At 48.6% G+C, this 17,604-nt stretch overlaps 1 protein-coding gene across 1 annotated transcript in view; it reads right to left on the bottom strand.

Moving 5' to 3' along the window:
* Positions 1 to 17,604, bottom strand: part of Mtor (mechanistic target of rapamycin kinase) — a 115,000-nt gene that overhangs the window by 19,289 nt on the left and 78,107 nt on the right. The window contains exons 33-44 of the mRNA XM_036179965.1: positions 17,131 to 17,208; positions 16,868 to 16,975; positions 11,845 to 11,970; positions 11,642 to 11,773; positions 6,317 to 6,432; positions 5,324 to 5,441; positions 3,154 to 3,402; positions 2,262 to 2,362; positions 1,692 to 1,788; positions 1,255 to 1,353; positions 852 to 974; positions 540 to 722 (exon numbers count right to left, since the gene is read on the bottom strand). Of these exons, the coding sequence (XP_036035858.1) occupies positions 540 to 722; positions 852 to 974; positions 1,255 to 1,353; positions 1,692 to 1,788; positions 2,262 to 2,362; positions 3,154 to 3,402; positions 5,324 to 5,441; positions 6,317 to 6,432; positions 11,642 to 11,773; positions 11,845 to 11,970; positions 16,868 to 16,975; positions 17,131 to 17,208 (1,530 nt within the window). The remainder of the gene's footprint in view (positions 1 to 539; positions 723 to 851; positions 975 to 1,254; positions 1,354 to 1,691; positions 1,789 to 2,261; positions 2,363 to 3,153; positions 3,403 to 5,323; positions 5,442 to 6,316; positions 6,433 to 11,641; positions 11,774 to 11,844; positions 11,971 to 16,867; positions 16,976 to 17,130; positions 17,209 to 17,604) is intronic.

Here is a 17,604-nt window from a genome sequence, read left to right as displayed (position 1 = left end):
TAAAACTTCAACAGCTGAAGGAGCGACTTGGTGGGGCAGTGCTTGCCCATCACATGTGAGACCCTGGGTTTGACCCCGCCCCCCAGCATGTCAAGGAAATGACAATAATTTAAGGGGCTAGAGAAATAGCTCAGTGCATTGGCTGTTCTTCCAGGTCTTGAGTTCAATTTCCAGCATCCACATGGAGGCTCACAACATCGACAACTGTACCCACGGGAACAGATGCCCTTTTCTAGTGTACATAGATACAGACAAAACACTCGTATATATAAGTAAATAAAGCTTCAAAAAAAAAAAAGCCAGTAATTTAAAAAAAAAAATATGGTCACTGCAACAACTACATTTCCATTGTTTTGTTTTGCTTTGTTTTTATGGGCATGAGTTCTAGGTCTAGGCTGGCCTTCAACTTGCAATTCTCTTGTACAGAGTGTTGGGATTAAGTTTTCTATGCTGGGACCTCTGCTGGGTGTAACTTTTAAGGGCAGTAAGAAGGTCGGAGGGGAAGCAGTCTGGTGAGCGGAGGAGAAATGTCCCTGTACCTGATTAAAGGATGTTTCCTTTAGAGTCTGGGGGCCCCGCTCCATCATAGCATGTAGGGGCTCCAGCACTTCGAACATGCCTTTCACATTCCTCTCCCCAAAGTACAGGCGAGACGCCTCTTCCAGGCCCTCATGCCACATCTCGTGCCAGAGGATGGCTACTCGGATCAGCTCTTCACTCACCTGATCAGAGGGAGAAAGAAGGAAGGCCACAGCTAAGCTACCCTTGGGAGAGCAGGAGAGGGTGGTGCCGCGCTGAGGGAGAGGAGCCATCACACAGCACCTGTGGCTGCGGGCTCCAGACACACTCACCATCATGGCTTGCTGGACCAGGGTGTTACTGTGCTCACACATGTTCTTCAGGATCTTGTTAGCTGCGTTGTGACGGGCTGTTGTGGTAGACTTGGAGGCCACCGTCAGGGGATAGATGAGGGCCTAAAGCAAGCAGAGGGACACTTGCAAAGGACGATGTGGACAAGACCTGGTGTGTTTTAAGGAGCATGGCAAAGAAGTGATAAGGAGAGCATTATGGGGTGGACATTAGGGAAGGGGCACTGCACCGGGAGAGGAAGGCCCCTGCTCACTGGACACTGCCAGCACTGGGTGATACATTAGCTCCCAGTCCCACATTGTCTCTTGAGCAGCTTTAGGAAAGGTTAGCCACCAAACCAACCATCAGGGGTTTCATGAAAAAATGCTCAGGGTTGGCACGTACCTGGGGGTGGTACCGACCAATGTCCGTGAGAAGCTGGTGAATGAGCCGGCCCACCAAGGGTCTTGGTGTGTCAATTCTTGCGATGAGCTGAGGTATAACCTGGTATGCAGGAAGACACGATGCGCAGCATGTGAGGCATAGGAAAGAAGACTGATTTTTTTTTTTTTTTGAGACAAGGTCTCATGCAGCCTAGACTTGTCATGATCCTTTTGCTTCAATCTCCCATGTGCTGGATTTCAGGCATATGCTTTGATCTAGCAGGTCTCAGTTCCCCGGCACAAGCAAGGGAGAACATGTAGTCTGGACCTTGGGACCAAGCTGTGCTTCTTTACAGCTGACAGCACAGCTGCCCTGCTACTGTGACCACTGGTGATTTCAAGAGGAGACAAGCAGGAGAGAGAGGTTGTGACCCATCCTCAACGTCACCATGTTCTCACCTGTAACCAAGTGTCAATCTGTATGGCCTTCACCCCTTCCACCAAGGCTTCATTGACATCTGGCCAATGACCATAATCAAACCACAAGGTGAGGACTCTGTGGAGACAGGAGAGAGTCAGAATTAGGTTTCCTAGCTTGTCTGCCTTTCACCTTTAAGGCTCTGATGGGTGGCAGAGCTTGTGAGGGATTGCTAAAGATGAGCCCAAGGGTTTCATCCCAGGTCTGTCAGGGCCACTGAGGTACAAGTTCAGCTGCAGAGATGAGCTGGGCAGGGTCTGACCATGTGGAAGGAGGTGCCTGCAGGATGGGCACCAGTGAGGCTGGTGAGTCAGACCAACCAGTCCCCAGGATGAACGGCAGGTAGCCTCCCCTTTCTCACTTCTCCTTTATCTCCACGGTTTCAGGCTGACATGTGAGGCCTGGTCGGCTGTTATGTCTCAAGGGACAGGAGAACAAAGGCCTATATGCTGTACCGACCAGATGGGAAATACGAAGACACCAGATGGGTGGCTTTTATGTCCTGCCACTGATAAGGCCTTTCAGAGTAACACCCTCCCCTTACTCCATACCTGAGTGTATCCTGGAGATTGTTGCCTCTTGACAAGGAGATAGAACGGAAGAAGCCTTGGACAGCTGGGACAGTGTACAACAAGAGGGTTTTGGACAAATCCTGTTGAAACACAAGTATATTACCGACACTCTTGGTCTCAACTCTCATCTGTACAGCAGGCACAGCTGTACACTGACGGCGCCTGCCTCAGAGGATAGTTAGGAGTGTGAGAACATTTATGCCGGGAGGCTAATGGCATACAGAATGATTCCAAGGGCGGCGGTGGCACACGCCTTTAATCCCAGCACTTGGGAGGCAGAGGCAGGTGGATCTCTGTGAGTTCAAGGCCAGCCTGGGCTACCAAGTGAGTTCCAGGAAAGGCGCAAAGCTACACAGAGAAACCCTGTCTTGAAAACCACAAAAGAAAAACAAAACAAAACAAAAACCCCAAAAACAAAAGCAAAAAACAAACTCAGAATGCATTACACAGTGGCAACTGTTTTCAAGGGCGGTAGGAGTGGAGCAGAGGCCCTGAACATGCTGTTCTTTGTACTTGCTGGCTGCTCTGTTGCATTCTGGACTGACAGGCCCAGGGGAGGTAGAGGGAAAGTGCAGGGCAGAGGACAGATCCCCAAGGCTCTGTCCTCAGAGTCGCCCTGCAGCTGTAGCAGCCACCCACACACAAGGGCCTTGCATGGAGGGGATGAGCTCATCTCTGTGGGAAGCAAGCAGCTCCCCAACATGCACGCACTCACGGAGCATAGCCTCTGGCACACGGTAAGGCCAGCCAGTCAGTGTGTCCGGCCCCATCCTGCCTCAGAGAAAGCCTCAGGCTTCTCAGAGCTTCCCAACTATCCCAGAGCTGTGCTCTGGCCATTCGGAGTGAGGAGGTTGAGTGAGGAGGAGGTTACCTCGGTGACCTTCTTCTGCAGAGGGGAGGGGGTGGGGCTGTTCTCTGTGCTCTCAGCCTCGCTCTCACTGTTGCTACCCTCTGTGCTTGTGGCAGCAGCGGCAGAGGCAGCTGTGGTGGCAGCAGTGGTGGCATTGGTGATGTTGGCTCCACTGGCATGCCGCAGTTTCTTCTTTTCGTCCCGGGCTTGGTTCTGATGTTTGTAGTGCAGCACGGCTTCAAAGTTCATCACTGCCCACGCGTGCCAAGCCTAGGGGCACAGGGCAAGTTAAGGGCAGTCAAGGGTTGCTCTGATTCAGTGCAAGGCTCAGGGAAGTGTAAGGCTAGTGTTGAGGCAGAGCTTGACATTTGGAGTCTACTCTGAGGATGGGGCCTTGAGATCAGCAGGATGAGATGCTACATCTACAGACACTCAGGGAGCGGGCATATCTGTAACTAATGTGACTCATTCATCTCCTGGGCACTGGTGGAACTAGGCTCAACAGTAAGCATTGTGGGGTCACAGCAAGAGGGGCAGTGCACACTGCTTGCCTCAAGGGACATTGAGGCAAGAGGTGCTTGTTTACAAACCTTACTGCCTACAGACTCTGTAGGCTGATGGGGCAGAAGAGGTGGCAATGGGAACCAGTAATCTGAAGAGCTCCATAAAGAAAGGGGACTTGGCCTTGTACAGAAGTTGGGTAAGGAGGGGAAGAGAGATGATGGCAGGGGGTCTTCCTGGCAGGGGAAAAGACAGGTGCCTGGAGGGCATAGCAAAGAACCCTAGGAAACACATGTGCTTGCAGCTTAGGGCCCAGAGGAGAGTGAGAGCTGGCCAAGTGGAGTGGATGTGATGGGCCAAGGCAGTCCATTTCATCTGGGAGAAAGTGAGGCTTCCTGAGTTTTAGCTCATCTTTTTCAGATTTATTTTATGTTAATAGATGTTTTGCCTGCATATATGTATATGCACCACATGCATGCCTGGTGCCTGTGAAATCAGAAGAGGACACCAGATCCCCTGGACTAGAATTACAGGTGGTTTGTGAGCTGATTAACAAGGTTCTCACTAAGCAAAACTTCATTTGATTATTTTTCCAGCTTTGGACATGCAGCTACCTGGGGAGGGGAATCATTATTCCTATCACAGACCAGAAATCTGTGTGTGTGTGTGCGCCCATGTATATGCTGCTGGGGATGGATCCTACTGTTTTGTGCATGCTAGGTAAGGAAACACTCAATCACTGAGCTATATCCCAAGCCAAAGTGCAGTTTTCAGATCAGCATGAAACATCTGCAGAAGATAAATACTTTGTTTTTGTTTTTCGAGACAGAATTTCTCTGTGTAGCTTTGCACCTCTCCTGGAACTCATTCTGTAGCCCAGGCTGGCACTGAACTCACGGAGTATGCCTCTGCCTCCTGAGTGCGAGTGCTGGGATTAAAGGTGTGTCACTACCGTCCAGCAGGATAAATGCTTTTTATTGTAAATGTTTCTATGGTCTTTAGATCAACTATGATCCCAGAGGGAATAATTTATAAGTTACTAGTAAATATGCAGAGTTTGGGAAGAAATTGATGACATTGCTAAACTAAGCTATTACCCAGAAGCAATCAGAAAGGTCGGGGAGAAAAAGAGTATGTACTCCCCCAAAACATGGGCTTCCAGGAATACCCCTGCACCAGCTAGCCAGGCAGGAATACCCCTGCACCAGCTAGCCACTTCTTTCATACATTTTATAACTGTGTGTCTTTCAGAAAGGTTTCTGGTAAGATAACAGGATGTTTTCTAGATCTTTCCAATAAAAACAAAAGTCTAAATTCCCAGCAGAGGAACAGTCAGGGACAGAAGTCACAAAGAAGCTTGGGGTACAGATGACCTAAGGGAAGACAGAGTTCTGGAGATCAGCCATGTGCCCAGATGTTCCTAGGATGACAGGCGACAGCTGTGGCCCCAGTGCCACTTGGAACAAGGGCATCATTGGAAGTGTTTCTTTAACCAAAGCCTCAATCAGCACCTTTGCTGCTCTAGAATTCATAAGGGAAAGCACAGGCTCCGTGGGCCTCTGACAGACTTCAGGCATTTCAGGAGCCTGGCTGTGACCATGAGATCACGGGAGAACTCAAACAGGGTGCAGGATTCAGGGCTCTCCATGTGGACAACTGAGGGCCGGGAGCCGGTGATGCCCGTCCTCACCTTGTACCAGCTTCGGTCATGCTCAGTGGCGGCACTGTAGTACTGCAGCACCTTGGGGATGGTGCTCTCATTGATGCCCTGAAGGTTCAGCTGCCACTCCCCCAGTTTCAGGAAACATCTGAAAAGAGAGAAGCAAGACCCATCAAAGGCCCCGAGGAGAGCAGCAAACTGCTGGGGCACCCTAAAGACTTCGGTCTTTTCTTCAGGATCTGTGTCTTCCAATGACAGCATAAATCAGGTACTGGTACAGGTGTACCTGCCTGACTTTATAACCAAGCTTTGTGGATGACAGCTGTTGCCTCCTTTTTTTCTCATTGATTTTTTTTCCCTCCTCTTCCCCTCCTTTCCAGACAGGAACGATACTAATGCTAGCACCTGCTGACTGACACTCTGCTCTAGCGCTGCTCTCTGTGCTTGGTGCTGGGATGCTACACCTCTCATCACCCTAGGAAATAGTGCTCTTGTAGTAAGAGGCACAGAGACTAACCTACCTGGGGTCAGGGCTATCTATACTTCAAATCAGCAATGTAGGTGCCATTTTAAACCATTTAAAAGCCTGAGTCAGTGAGATGGCTCAGTGGGTAAAGACACTTGCCACCAACTCTGATGACCCGAGTTCAATCTTTGGAACTCATATTGGTGGGAGGAGAGAACTGACTTCTGCAAGATGTCCTCTGATTTCCACATACATGCTGTGACTCCACACAAACCACGTACATATACATAAACACACACACACACACAAATAAATAAATGTAGAATTAGAAAATGTGTGTGGAAATAAGGCACTGAATCCCACAGCCGGAGACAGCTGGAGGCTAGCACATGAGTGTTCTTGCTGCCAGGGCTCTGGGAAGTAAGGGCGGAGACTACAGCAGATGTGCCGATGGCTGCCTGGGATCCTCTGCAGAAGACTGAGGGATGTCAGCAGCAGCTCCTCCAGGTGCCATGAGGGTGCCCTTGCAGAAGCGCTGGATGGCAGGCAGGGCTCACCTGGCCATGAGCTTATGCAGCTCCTGCTTGTGCTGCTGGTCTTCAGTGGCAATGGCGTGCTGGGCCTGTTGCTGCATGGTCTGGACAAAATGCTGCATGTGCTGGAAGGCATCGATCTGTAGCAGGACAAAGGCACAGAGAGCCACTTGGCATGTTGCCCAATCTGTCAGGGGACCTAAGCTAGCACTTTCCAAAAAGAGCACCCTGAGGTACAGGGTGAGGACCCCACTGGACAGAAAACAGGGCATGCTCCCTGGAGAGAGCTGGGTTATTCCAGAACGTTCATTATTTACTCACATTTTAGCTTTCTCCTGCCAACTCTAATTATCACTTTAATAAGTCCTGGGAAACCTACATGTCTGACCAGCCCGGTAACAATTCAGATGAAGCAATCTGAAATAAGAGCTTACTTCACTAACAGAATGTTGCCCCAAGGGAAACTGGCTGATGGGAACTGTTTCTAGCTAGTAAAATTTTGCAGGTATGTAAAACACTACAGCATCTGGAGACTTCACTACCACAAAAGTACAGATTTCAAGATCAGCTAGAAGCTCAAATCCACGTAAGAAGGGAGAAGACCCTCATGTATCCAAGTGGAGGAGGAAGACACCAGGCAGGCAGGCAGGCAGGGTGGCTCGGGAGAGTCTTTACAGCATCCTCCAGCCATTAGGTCTGGGATCTGTCATGAATCGCAGGCATCTGACAGGAGTCAGAGACAGACAGCTACACTGAGCAGGAGCAGTGCCGAGGCTAGACCTACAGTGCTGTGCAAGCCTGCTGCACCAGACATGCCAGCATCTTGATGCACAGGGGCCACAGGGTTTTGTTCGGTGGTGCTGGGGATTAAACCTGGGACCCTGGGCATGCCAGGCAAGTGCTGCTGCCATGGAGCCGTAGCCCCAGCAAATGCTTCTAGGGTGGCCTGCACAAACATGTAAAGTATAAATTAAAAAGTGATGTAGTCTAAATCCATTAACAAGGAGGAGAAACAATGTGAGGGTGCCGCCAAGGCTATGCATGCTTCTCTACAGAAGGAGAGGGAAACACATCGAGAAGCATTACTGACGGATACTGGTGGCATACACCTTTAATCCCAGCACCCAGGAGGCAGGCAGGCGGATTTCAAGGTCAGCCTGGTCTACAAAGTGAGTTTCAGGACAGTCAAGGACTCACACAGAAACCCTGTCTTGAAAAAACAAAAAACAAAACAAAACAAAACAAAAAACCAAACCAAACCAAACTAAAACAAAACAAACCCAACCAACCAACCAACCAACCAACCAACCAACCAGAACAGCATGAGGTATTCTTACAGTAAATCATGTAAAAATTCTGATGTTTCCCATAACAGAAACATGCTACGATGTGACACTGGCCTGGATGGAAAGCGAAACTCTCTGGCTCAGGGGTCAGACTAAACCTAGATACCTTTAAATGTAAGAAAGATATGAGTACTAAAAATAGTCTTTGTTTTATTTTTCGTTTGAGACAGGGTGCTATACAATCCTGGCATTCACTCTGTAGAGCAGGCTGGCCTCAAACCCATAGAGATCCGCCTGCCTCTGCCTCCCAAGTGCTGGGATTACAGGCGTGCACCACCATGCCCTGCAGAGGTTTAAAGTCATGCATGATGGCACACACCTCTAACCTCAGCACTTGGGAGACCAAGGCAGGAGGACTGAAAGTTGGAGGTCAGCCTGGGCTTCATATACTCTGCCTCAAAAACAAAGAATATGGGGACGGAGCCGACACTAAGTGCCCTGTGAGCACAGACTGCCTGGTGGATGTAGGTTCAGACTGAGGGGTGCTGCTCCTTTATACCGTCCTCAGTGCCTAGGGAGCAGAGAAGGAAGCCAGAGGAACACTATGTACAGTGAGAAGGTAGAATAAAGTAGGGCTGGGGATTCTGCTCCAATAGAACTATGGTGCTGGGGCTGGAGAGCTGGCTCATGGGTAAGAGCACTGGTTGCTCTTGCAGAGGGCCTGGGTTTAGGTCCCAGCACCGACATGGTAGCTCACAGTCACTTGTAACTCCAGTTCCAGCAGATCCAAAACCTCTTCAGACCTCTGTCGGCAATAGGCATACATGTGGTACACAAACATGCAGGCAAAACACTTATACACACAAACAAACAAAAATTATGAGCTGACAATTGGCCTCACATGTGCCAAACATATGCTGTTCACCAGTTATACCCTTAGTCCATTTTTAGTTTTTTTTTTTTAAGATTTGTTTTTCTTTTTTCCCCTAGAGACAGGGTTGTCTATATACCCCTTATGTCCTGAAACTCACTATGTACATCAAGTTAGCCTCGAACTCAGATCTGTCTGCCTCTTGACTGCTGAGATTAAAGGCATGTGCCACCATCACCCAGCTAATCCTCCCACCCCACACTCAGCCCCAGATAGGGTTTCTCTGTGTAACAGCTCTGGTTGTCGTGGAACTTGCTTTGTAGACCAGGCTAGCCTCAAATTTATAGAGATCCACCTGCCTCTGCCTCCAGAGTGCTGAGATTACAGGCATGTGCCACCACTGCCCTGCTCATTTATTTTTAATTAATTTAAGTTTTAATTATGTGTTTATGTGTGTCTCTTTGTTGAAGGTTTGTGCATTTAAGTACAGTTTTCAGGGAGGGCATCAGATCACCTACAGCTGGAGTTATAGACACTTGAGCTGTCAGTGGGAAATGAACTTAGGTCCTCTAGAAGAGCAGCCAAGTCCTAACTAACCACTGGGCCATCGCTCCAGGGCTTTTACTCCACTTTTAAAGTTATCACATAATGGTGTATATTTATGGGCTATAGTGTAACTTGACACATGCATATAATATGCAATAATTAAATCAGGTATTTGGTGTTGCCATTTCATTAAACATTTATCATTCTGTGTTGGGAACATCTGCTTTTAGCGCTTTCTAAAATACACTCAATTCTTGTAATTTAGAGGTACCACACTGTGCTGAGGAACACTAGAATCTTTTTGGCTGACTTAACATCTTCAGCTCACTGCACGGTGCAACAGACGACAAGATTTCTTTATTCTGTTCCTTTTCAAGAGGGGAGTTTTGTTATGCTTCCTCATGCCTCAGCCTTCCAAAGCTCTAATTCATCCCTGTTGTTAACAGCTTCTCTCTCGCCGTCAAAACTCCTGGATGACGGGCTACATCCTCCACCTCCCTGTCCCAGTGAAGTCTTACTCTGTATACATGGAAAAATCATGTTCTGGTCAGCAAGATGGCTCTGTCTGTAAAGAAAGGTGCCTGCCGCCAAGTCTGACAACCAGAGTTTGGTCCCTAGGACTCACATGGTAGAAGGAAAAACTAACTCCTGAATATTGTCCTCCACATGTGTACCAAAGCATGCACACACACACACACACACACACACACACCCTTATATTTTTCTAGTCTACACCTCGGATGTAGGGGTCATTTTTTTCCCTCCCTGTAAAGGGCCAGATAAGCAGATGTCAATCTGTATCTGTGGACTCCATATTCTGGGATTCAACCAACTATGCATAAAACACTCAGGCTGGGTATGGTGGAACACCAGGGATAGCCCTGGATAGTGGAGCACACCTGGAGCTCCAGCCCTGGGTATTAGAGTCAGGGGGATCAGGAATCCTAGGCCAGGGCTAGAGATGATCTGAGGTGATGGTGGTTACACAAAACCTGAGTTTCATTCCTAGAACTCACATGGTAGAATGGAAGAACTAATAGCTGTTAGCTGCCCTTTGACTTCCACAAACACGACACTAAATAAATGGAAAAAGGAAATAACTTAAGGCCAGTCTATAGTAGTACACAGTGAGACTGTCACATAAAAACAAAAACATATGGCATTTGACCTTGTCCCCCGACATAGCAAACGGACACAGCGATCAAACTGCCGTCTAAGTGTCTGTGCTGACAGCCACAGACAAAAGTTGCTCTCAGCCTTGATCAGAGAAGCCTCTGCTGAGGCCGAGTGCAAGCAAATGCAGAGGCTCTGAGCTTCCCAAGATGCTTCCCAAGTGATGGTTATGGGCTCCCCTAAATGAGGTATTACACCTCTATCCCTAAGGCTCGGTGCACACTGTGGGAGAAGAATAAGGAAGTGTGTAAAGGCAAGAACAAAGGGTGAAGGGCTGTGAAATGCCACCCATTAGATTCGATATAAACATTCTGATAAGCACCTCACAACAACTGTGGCTATCTGCACTGGGTCCACACGACTGGCCCCATCCTTTAGCTTTGAACTATTGGCTATTGACAGATTCTGCAGGGGTCACCGCTTCCTTTGGGCGCCCACTGTTGAGCCTGTATGTATCAGGTGGACACACACACAAACTGGACAGCTCTGAACACAGTTGCACACTGCCCTGGCTAAACTCAGTGGGTCACAAAACAAATAGACAAATGAACGAGAGAGATCTGTGAGGAGGAGGGGGTAAATTGGGGTGAGCTGGGTCATCATACATTGCATATATGTATGAAATTATTTAAGAACAAATTTAGTTAATACAAAGTAAAAACAAACACAAAAACCCAAAATTATGAGAGAGAGAGAGAGAGAGAGAGAGAGAGAGAGAGAGAGAGAGAGAGAGAGAAAGCATTTCAGCCAGAGCCTGAAAGACATGAGACAGTTTGCCAGACAGGTGAGCCATGAATGAGACGTAAAGAATGGGGAGACACACTGACACCCATAAATGAGCTAGACTCCTGTTTGCTACAGGCATCTGCTCTCACAGCTCATTGGCACTCAGTGTCACCCAAGTCAACCATCTTAGGGAGCACTGCAGGACTGTAGTCGGGGGAGAAGGCTGAGTGCTCTCCTTTTGGGAAGGATGACAGGGGGCCCAAGAATGATTTGGTCTCTGAAGCCTGCGTTTTGTAAATTGCCACCATCATGCAGAGATGGCTTCCAGAGAAACCCAGGAGCTCGTAGGTTCCCAAGGCCTTGTCTGTAAACAGAAGGAATTCTGGCTCCAGCGACTGCCCTGACTGCAGCATTTTCCTTGCATGCTCATGCATTTGAGTCTAAACCGATGACAGGAAAGGAGACCACAAGTCCGAGAGAGGAACCCTGCCGGTCTTAGAAAAGCTCCAGTTTGTGATTTCATGAATAAAGACTTTAGTGCCTTTTCTGACGGGGCAGCACTCTTCAGATCCTAACCACAACTGTGACTACAAGCTTCAGTTCGACCAAAGGTCCATGTGTCTCTACCTTGCTGTGACTCACGCTGTGAAAGCAGCAGAAGCCCCCAACACTGTGGGTGTGGGAAGGACACCGACTCCTGGCAGGGAACACATCAGATGGTCTCTGTTGGCTGGGGAGGGCACATACCTTGCGAGCACTTTTCCACATGTTTTTCATGTAGGCATAGGTCACTTGAGGGTGAACTGTTGGCAGAGGATGGTCAAGTTGCCGAGATGGATCAACTCCCAAGAGCAACACTAAGGTTTTATGAGCAAGAGCCTTAAAAACAAGAGGGCAAGTTACATAGAGAACAGGGCAGGGCACCACCCCTGTGGTGGTGGGTTACTCACCAGTCGGCCGCTCTTGCCACACAGGCTTGCGTACTTGAGCCAGGTCCTCATGTCCTCGTGAGGGTTGACTACAAGGGAGCGGACCATGAGGATCTTCTGCCAGTCCTCCACAATACGCTGGCAGCCCTGCAGTGTTCAGAAGTGAGGGTTAGCCCTGTCCTCTGCTCCACCTGGAAGCCGAAGCAACAGCCCTGTCTGCTCACTGTCAATGAACCCCCCAGGGGCTTGTCAACAACAGGAGGAGCAGCAGGGTGTGTGCCTGCAGCTGGGGCCTGGTGCTGTCTCTTACTCTGTGACTCTGGGAAAGTTACTTAACCTTTCTGACCATCTTGTGGATCAGAATAAAAAGAGTATCAATTTCAAAGGACTGTGGTAAAGGGTAAATTAAATTATTTACATTTTTTTTTGTGGGTTGTGAATAAATTTTTTTTCATTTGTTTGTATGTACATAGGCATGCATAAGCTACAACATGCATGCAGAGGACAGAGGACAGTTTGAGGGAGCCGTTATCTAATCTACCATGCAGATTCTGGGAGCTGGATTCAAGCAGGCAGACATGGCAGAAAGTGCTTTTATTTTTTAAGTTGTGTTGCTGTCTCCAATGGGGAGGGTGGAGAGAGGGAGGGAGGGAGGGGGGGAAGGAGGGAGAGGGAGGGAGGGAGGGAGGGAGGGAGGGAGGGAGGGAGGGAGGGCGAGCGAGCGCGTGAGGTGAACTCCAGGGACTATTCCTCAACTGCTTCTTAAATCTTATCTTCTAACACAGGGTCTCTCTCTGAACTTTGAGCTTACTGGCTCAGCTAGACTGGCTGGCTACAAACCCTGGATGCTTCCATTTCTGTCTCCCCAGTGCTGGGATTACAGGTGCATGTTACCATACCTAGCTTTTGACATGGGTGCCAGGGATCACGAAACTCCAGTCTTCATGACTGTTTACCAACTACATCATCTCCCCAGCTCCCGAGTACTGAATTCAAGTCAGTGTTGTGTTTCACTTGCCCCTTTGTTTGTTTTTGAGACAGGGTCTTACTAGGTAGCGCTGGCTGTCCTGGAACTCAGTATGTAGACCAGGCTGGCCTAGAACTCACAAAGATCTGCCTGTCTACCTCCTAGATGCTGGGCTCACTTGCTCTTTTTAAAATTTTATTTTATGTGTATGGGTGTTGTGTCTACATGTATAATGTCTGTGTACCACATGTGTGGCACACAGAAGGGGACATTGGATCCCCTAAAACTGAGTGAGCTGCCACATGGGTGCTTAGAACTGAGCCTGTCTCCTCTAGAAGAGTAGCCAGTGTTCTTAGCTGGTTGGCCATCTCTATTTCTATTTTTCAAGTTAGTAAAGCTTAGGCCTGCACCTCTATATAGGTATAGTTTCTTGGTGGAATTTCATTGGCTATCTTAGATTCTCTTCTCATTTTTATTATGTCAAATCAAAAATATAGATATAGAAAAAATATACATATAGAAAAGGAAGTAGCTACGGCCTTGGTGGCACATGCCTCTAACTCCAGCACTTGGGAGGCAGAGCCAGGAGCATCTCTGTCAGTTTAAGACTAGTCTACAGAGAAAGTTTCAGGTTAGCTAGAGCTACATGGTAAAGACCCCATCTCAAAAACAAAATGGGTTGCCGGGCCGTGGTGGTGCATGCCTTTAGTCCCAGCACTCGGGAGGCAAAGGCAGGTGGATCTCTGTGAGTTTAAGGCCAGCCTGGTCTAAAAAGCGAGTTCCAGGAAAGGCACAAAGCTACATAGAGAAACCCTGTCTAAAAAAACCAAAAACCAAAACCAACCAAACAAACAAAAAAATGGGTTGGAAAGATGGTTTAGTGGTTAAAACATGGGTTGCTCTTTAGAGGCCCTAGGCTCAGTTCCTAGCACCCACAGAGCAGCTCACAACCATCTATAATTCCAGTTCCAGGAGATCTGACACCCTCTTCTGGCCTCTACCGGAACTAGCACATACATGGTGCATGGACATACACACACACAAAATACTCACATTCACAAAATAAACAAACCAATGTCCCCTTCCCTCAAACCAAAAGAAATAAAACAAAAGTAAGGAAGGAGCTGATTAACTTACTTCCATGTGAATTCTTTATAATTATCCTTATAAGTTTTTTTTTTGTTTGTTTTGTTTTGTTTTGTTTTTCGAGACAGGGTTTCTCTGTAGCTTTGGAGCTTTGGAGCCTGTCCTGGCTCTCACTCTGTAGACCAGGCTGGCCTTGAACTCACAGAGATCCACTTGCCTTTGCCTCCTGAGTGCTGGGATTACAGGTGTGTGCCACCACCGCCCAGCCCTCCTTATCATTTTTAAAAAGATTTATTTATTTATTTATTATGTACACAGAAGAGGGTGCCAGATCTCATTACAGATGATTGTGAGCCACCATGTGGATGCTGGGAATTGAACTCAGGACCTCTGGAAGAGCAGTCAGTGCTCTTAACCTCTGAGCCATCTCTCCAGCCCCTAAGCTGATCTTTTTTTCCACCTTAGTGCATATGTGCTCACTATGGTGTGTATGCGTGGAAGTCAGAGTCAGGTGTTTTCTCCCTCTACCACGTAGGTCCCAGGGAATCAAACTCAGAATACCAGGCTTGGCAGCGAGCACTTTTATCACCGAGCCATCATCCCAGCCTACACAATTTTTCTATCCAATGAGTGCTAGGTGGTAAGTCAACTTTCCCAGCCTTGCTGACAAAAACGTCACACCCAGGAGGGAAATGTGTTCCTGAGCTCTGCCACCTTATTTGTGAATTTCACAAACCCCAAACCCAGTGACTTCTGTACGGAACAGCAGAAAGGTGCACACTGGGCTTGACCTGGGAACCTGAGGCAAAAAGACATGGAGCTAGGGCTGACCTCTTCAACTGCCTCGTGGCAAACAGTGGTTTTAAGGATCTGAAATGACTTGACCACAAACATGGCAGCTTTTCAGCTCTGGCAGGTCAGTGAGTGTTTTGACTATATGCCATCTTCCAGAGCCAAGTTTCCAGCAGGGCAACTCTATTTCCAGCTTTAGGTAAGAGCTTCCTAGCCCACGAGGTTGACAACAATGATTTGGAAAGTTAGGAAAAAGTACACCGAGTGACTGTTTTGATTACTTCTCACCACCGACTAGCTCCTCCCACAGGCAGCAGGCATTTGGTCCCTAAAGGCTGAAGAGCATCTTGCTGTCTGAAGACAGGGTCAGGAAGGTGACGGCAGTGCTCTGAATTCAGTGAAGCCAGCATGAGCCTCCCCTTCCATCTCATTCCAGCATACCCCTTTCAACTCTGTATTTCTAAGATCCCCATGTCACAATGTCTGAAGGTCATCAGCTCCCTGATTTGGAAGTTCCACACCCCACTACAGGCACTTAAAACACCAGGTTGTGTACAAGCCAAGTGGGAAGTCCTTCCCTTGTGGAATTCTTTCTGGTGCCCAGGAGACAACTTTCCATCAAAACATTCACTAGGCATTTTATAATTACTAATAAAACATGTAGAAGAACTGTATGTGCTCACTTTAGAGCCACGATGACTGTGCCCAGTGCTCTTTCCTGTCCAGTGGAATGTGCCCTGAGCTTCCTAGACAGGAATGCAGTTCGGAGTCTAAGAGCTTGTCACAGCCTACTAAAAGCCTGGTAGCATAAACCTTGACTGGGCTGCAGAGAGAAGTGGGGATTAGGTGCAGATGTAGCCAAGAAGAAATAGCTTCAAATCAAAGGAAGTGATTGTGACATCAGGGAGGCCAGTGGCTTTCAGAGCGGACTGTCCACACGGGTGGTTTCTAGAGCAGCATATGAGCACTTATGTGTGGTTTCCAAGCATTTGTGCACACATGTGTGGTTTCTGAGCAGTGTGTGCTCAGGTGTGTGTGTGTGGTTTCTGAGCAGTGTGTGCTCAGGTGTGTGTGTGTGTGTGTGTGTGGTTTCTGAGCAGTGTGTCCTCAGGTGTGTGTGTGTGGTTTCTGAGCAGTGTGTGCTCAGGTGTGTGTGTGTGTGTGTGTGTGTGTGTGGTTTCTGAGCAGTGTGTCCTCAGGTGTGTGTGGTTTCTGAGCAGTGTGTGCTCAGGTGTGTGTGTGTGTGTGTGGTTTCTGAGCAGTGTGTCCTCAGGTGTGTGTGTGTGGTTTCTGAGCAGTGTGTGCTCAGGTGTGTGTGTGGTTTCTGAGCAATGTGTGCTCAGGTGTGTGTGTAGTTTCTGAGCAGTGTGTCCTCAGGTGTGTGTGTGTGTGTGGTTTCTGAGCAGTGTGTGCTCAGGTGTGTGTGTGTGTGTGTGTGGCTTCTGAGCAGTGTGTGCTCAGGTGTGTGTGTGTGTGTGTGTGTGTGGTTTCTGAGCAGCGTGTCCTCAGGTGTGTGTGGTCCAGGAGATGGAACTCAGGGCCTGGGAATGCCAGGAAAGTGCTCTATCTCTGAACCACACTCCTAGCCTGTTTGTTCTTTGCTGATCTTTCCCTCCAACTTCTCAAGGACTGGGGGACAGGCTGCCCTTTCAGGGGCACTTGAAACCCTCGTAGAGGTGATGGTGGCTCCGTCCTCATGCTGCCGTGATCAGAATGCCACACTGAAATGTAGTTGGAAACCTTGGGAAAGTCTCTATGAGGTCTGAGCAGAAGGGCCAGGATGAGTTTAACTAAGCAGCTGTCACAAGCAGGGGTTTCTATCTCAGAAGATCCAGCAATTCCACAGAGAAGGTCTGATGCTGGTGGCCAGTAAGTACACTTAGAGGGCTGCTTCTCAGTTGAGTCATTTGGGAGCCAGGAGAGACTCAGAACCTGGGGGTATATCCACTGTGTGGAGGCCTCAACTGGAGCACTGAGAACCAATGACTGAATCAATGGTGATCCTAAGTGTCATTTGCTTAAACACACTCTCTTCCACTGCTCAATAGGTCATTCTCTCACAGCCACAGCTGAGGTGACAAGCTTTGGAAGGATGTGCTTAGAAGAGGTGGTAGAGGAGAACAGAAAAGGTGGTGGGGGTGCAAGTGCTCATGCAGGCCTGAGAGGGTGAGGTGGGAACCGGGGCTGTCTCCAGCTTACCTGCAGTCTGTCCCACCAGATCTGGCGGATGATCTCCCGTCGCTCAGGGACAAGTTTGTACTGGATAACCTCCTCCAGCTCAGACAGCATGTGGCAAGAAACCATGGCCTGATGGGAGCAGATCACATTCCACCCTAATTACTACCCAGAGAACCTCCAAGCTGAGTGAACCCAAACCACTCCTTCTGTCTCCCCAGAAACAGTGAGTTCTCAGCAACCTAAAGCTATAGATGCTGATGGTGTGCAGACTGCTCAACACTCACCCCATAGGCTCGGCTGTAGCTCTCTCCTGCCATGGCAGTCAGCTCAGCATCCAGCAGGTCCCTGGCCTTGTCAATACACTAGGAGAGAAACAAGGACACTCCAGACCGGACTCTGCACTTAGGCCTTCACAGAAGTTATCTGCCTCACTTCAATTCCAGTGACGAAGCAAAACACTCACCACAGTAGTGCAGAAATTCTCCTTAATCTGCATAGCTACAGAAGGGCACTACCCAGTGTCTCATTAAGGACAGCAGCACACAGCGTCCACAGGCAGAAGCTCAGGTAACACTGACAAGCTCGGGGATGAGGAGGGGGCATGCATGCTATGGAACAGAGTCATTGCACTTGTGCATGGCAAGGGGTGTCCTTGAGGACCTGCCTTCTTCTCACTTTCCTTCCTGGGCATGTTGTAAAAATAGACTGGACATGTCAGTGGCTCCCGGGTGGGCATCACCTCTGGTTCCCAAGCTGCC

This window comes from Onychomys torridus, chromosome 2, assembly GCF_903995425.1.
Source record: "Onychomys torridus chromosome 2, mOncTor1.1, whole genome shotgun sequence".
Classification (NCBI taxonomy): Eukaryota; Metazoa; Chordata; class Mammalia; order Rodentia; family Cricetidae; genus Onychomys; species Onychomys torridus.
This window is presented reverse-complemented; position numbering and strand designations above follow the sequence as displayed.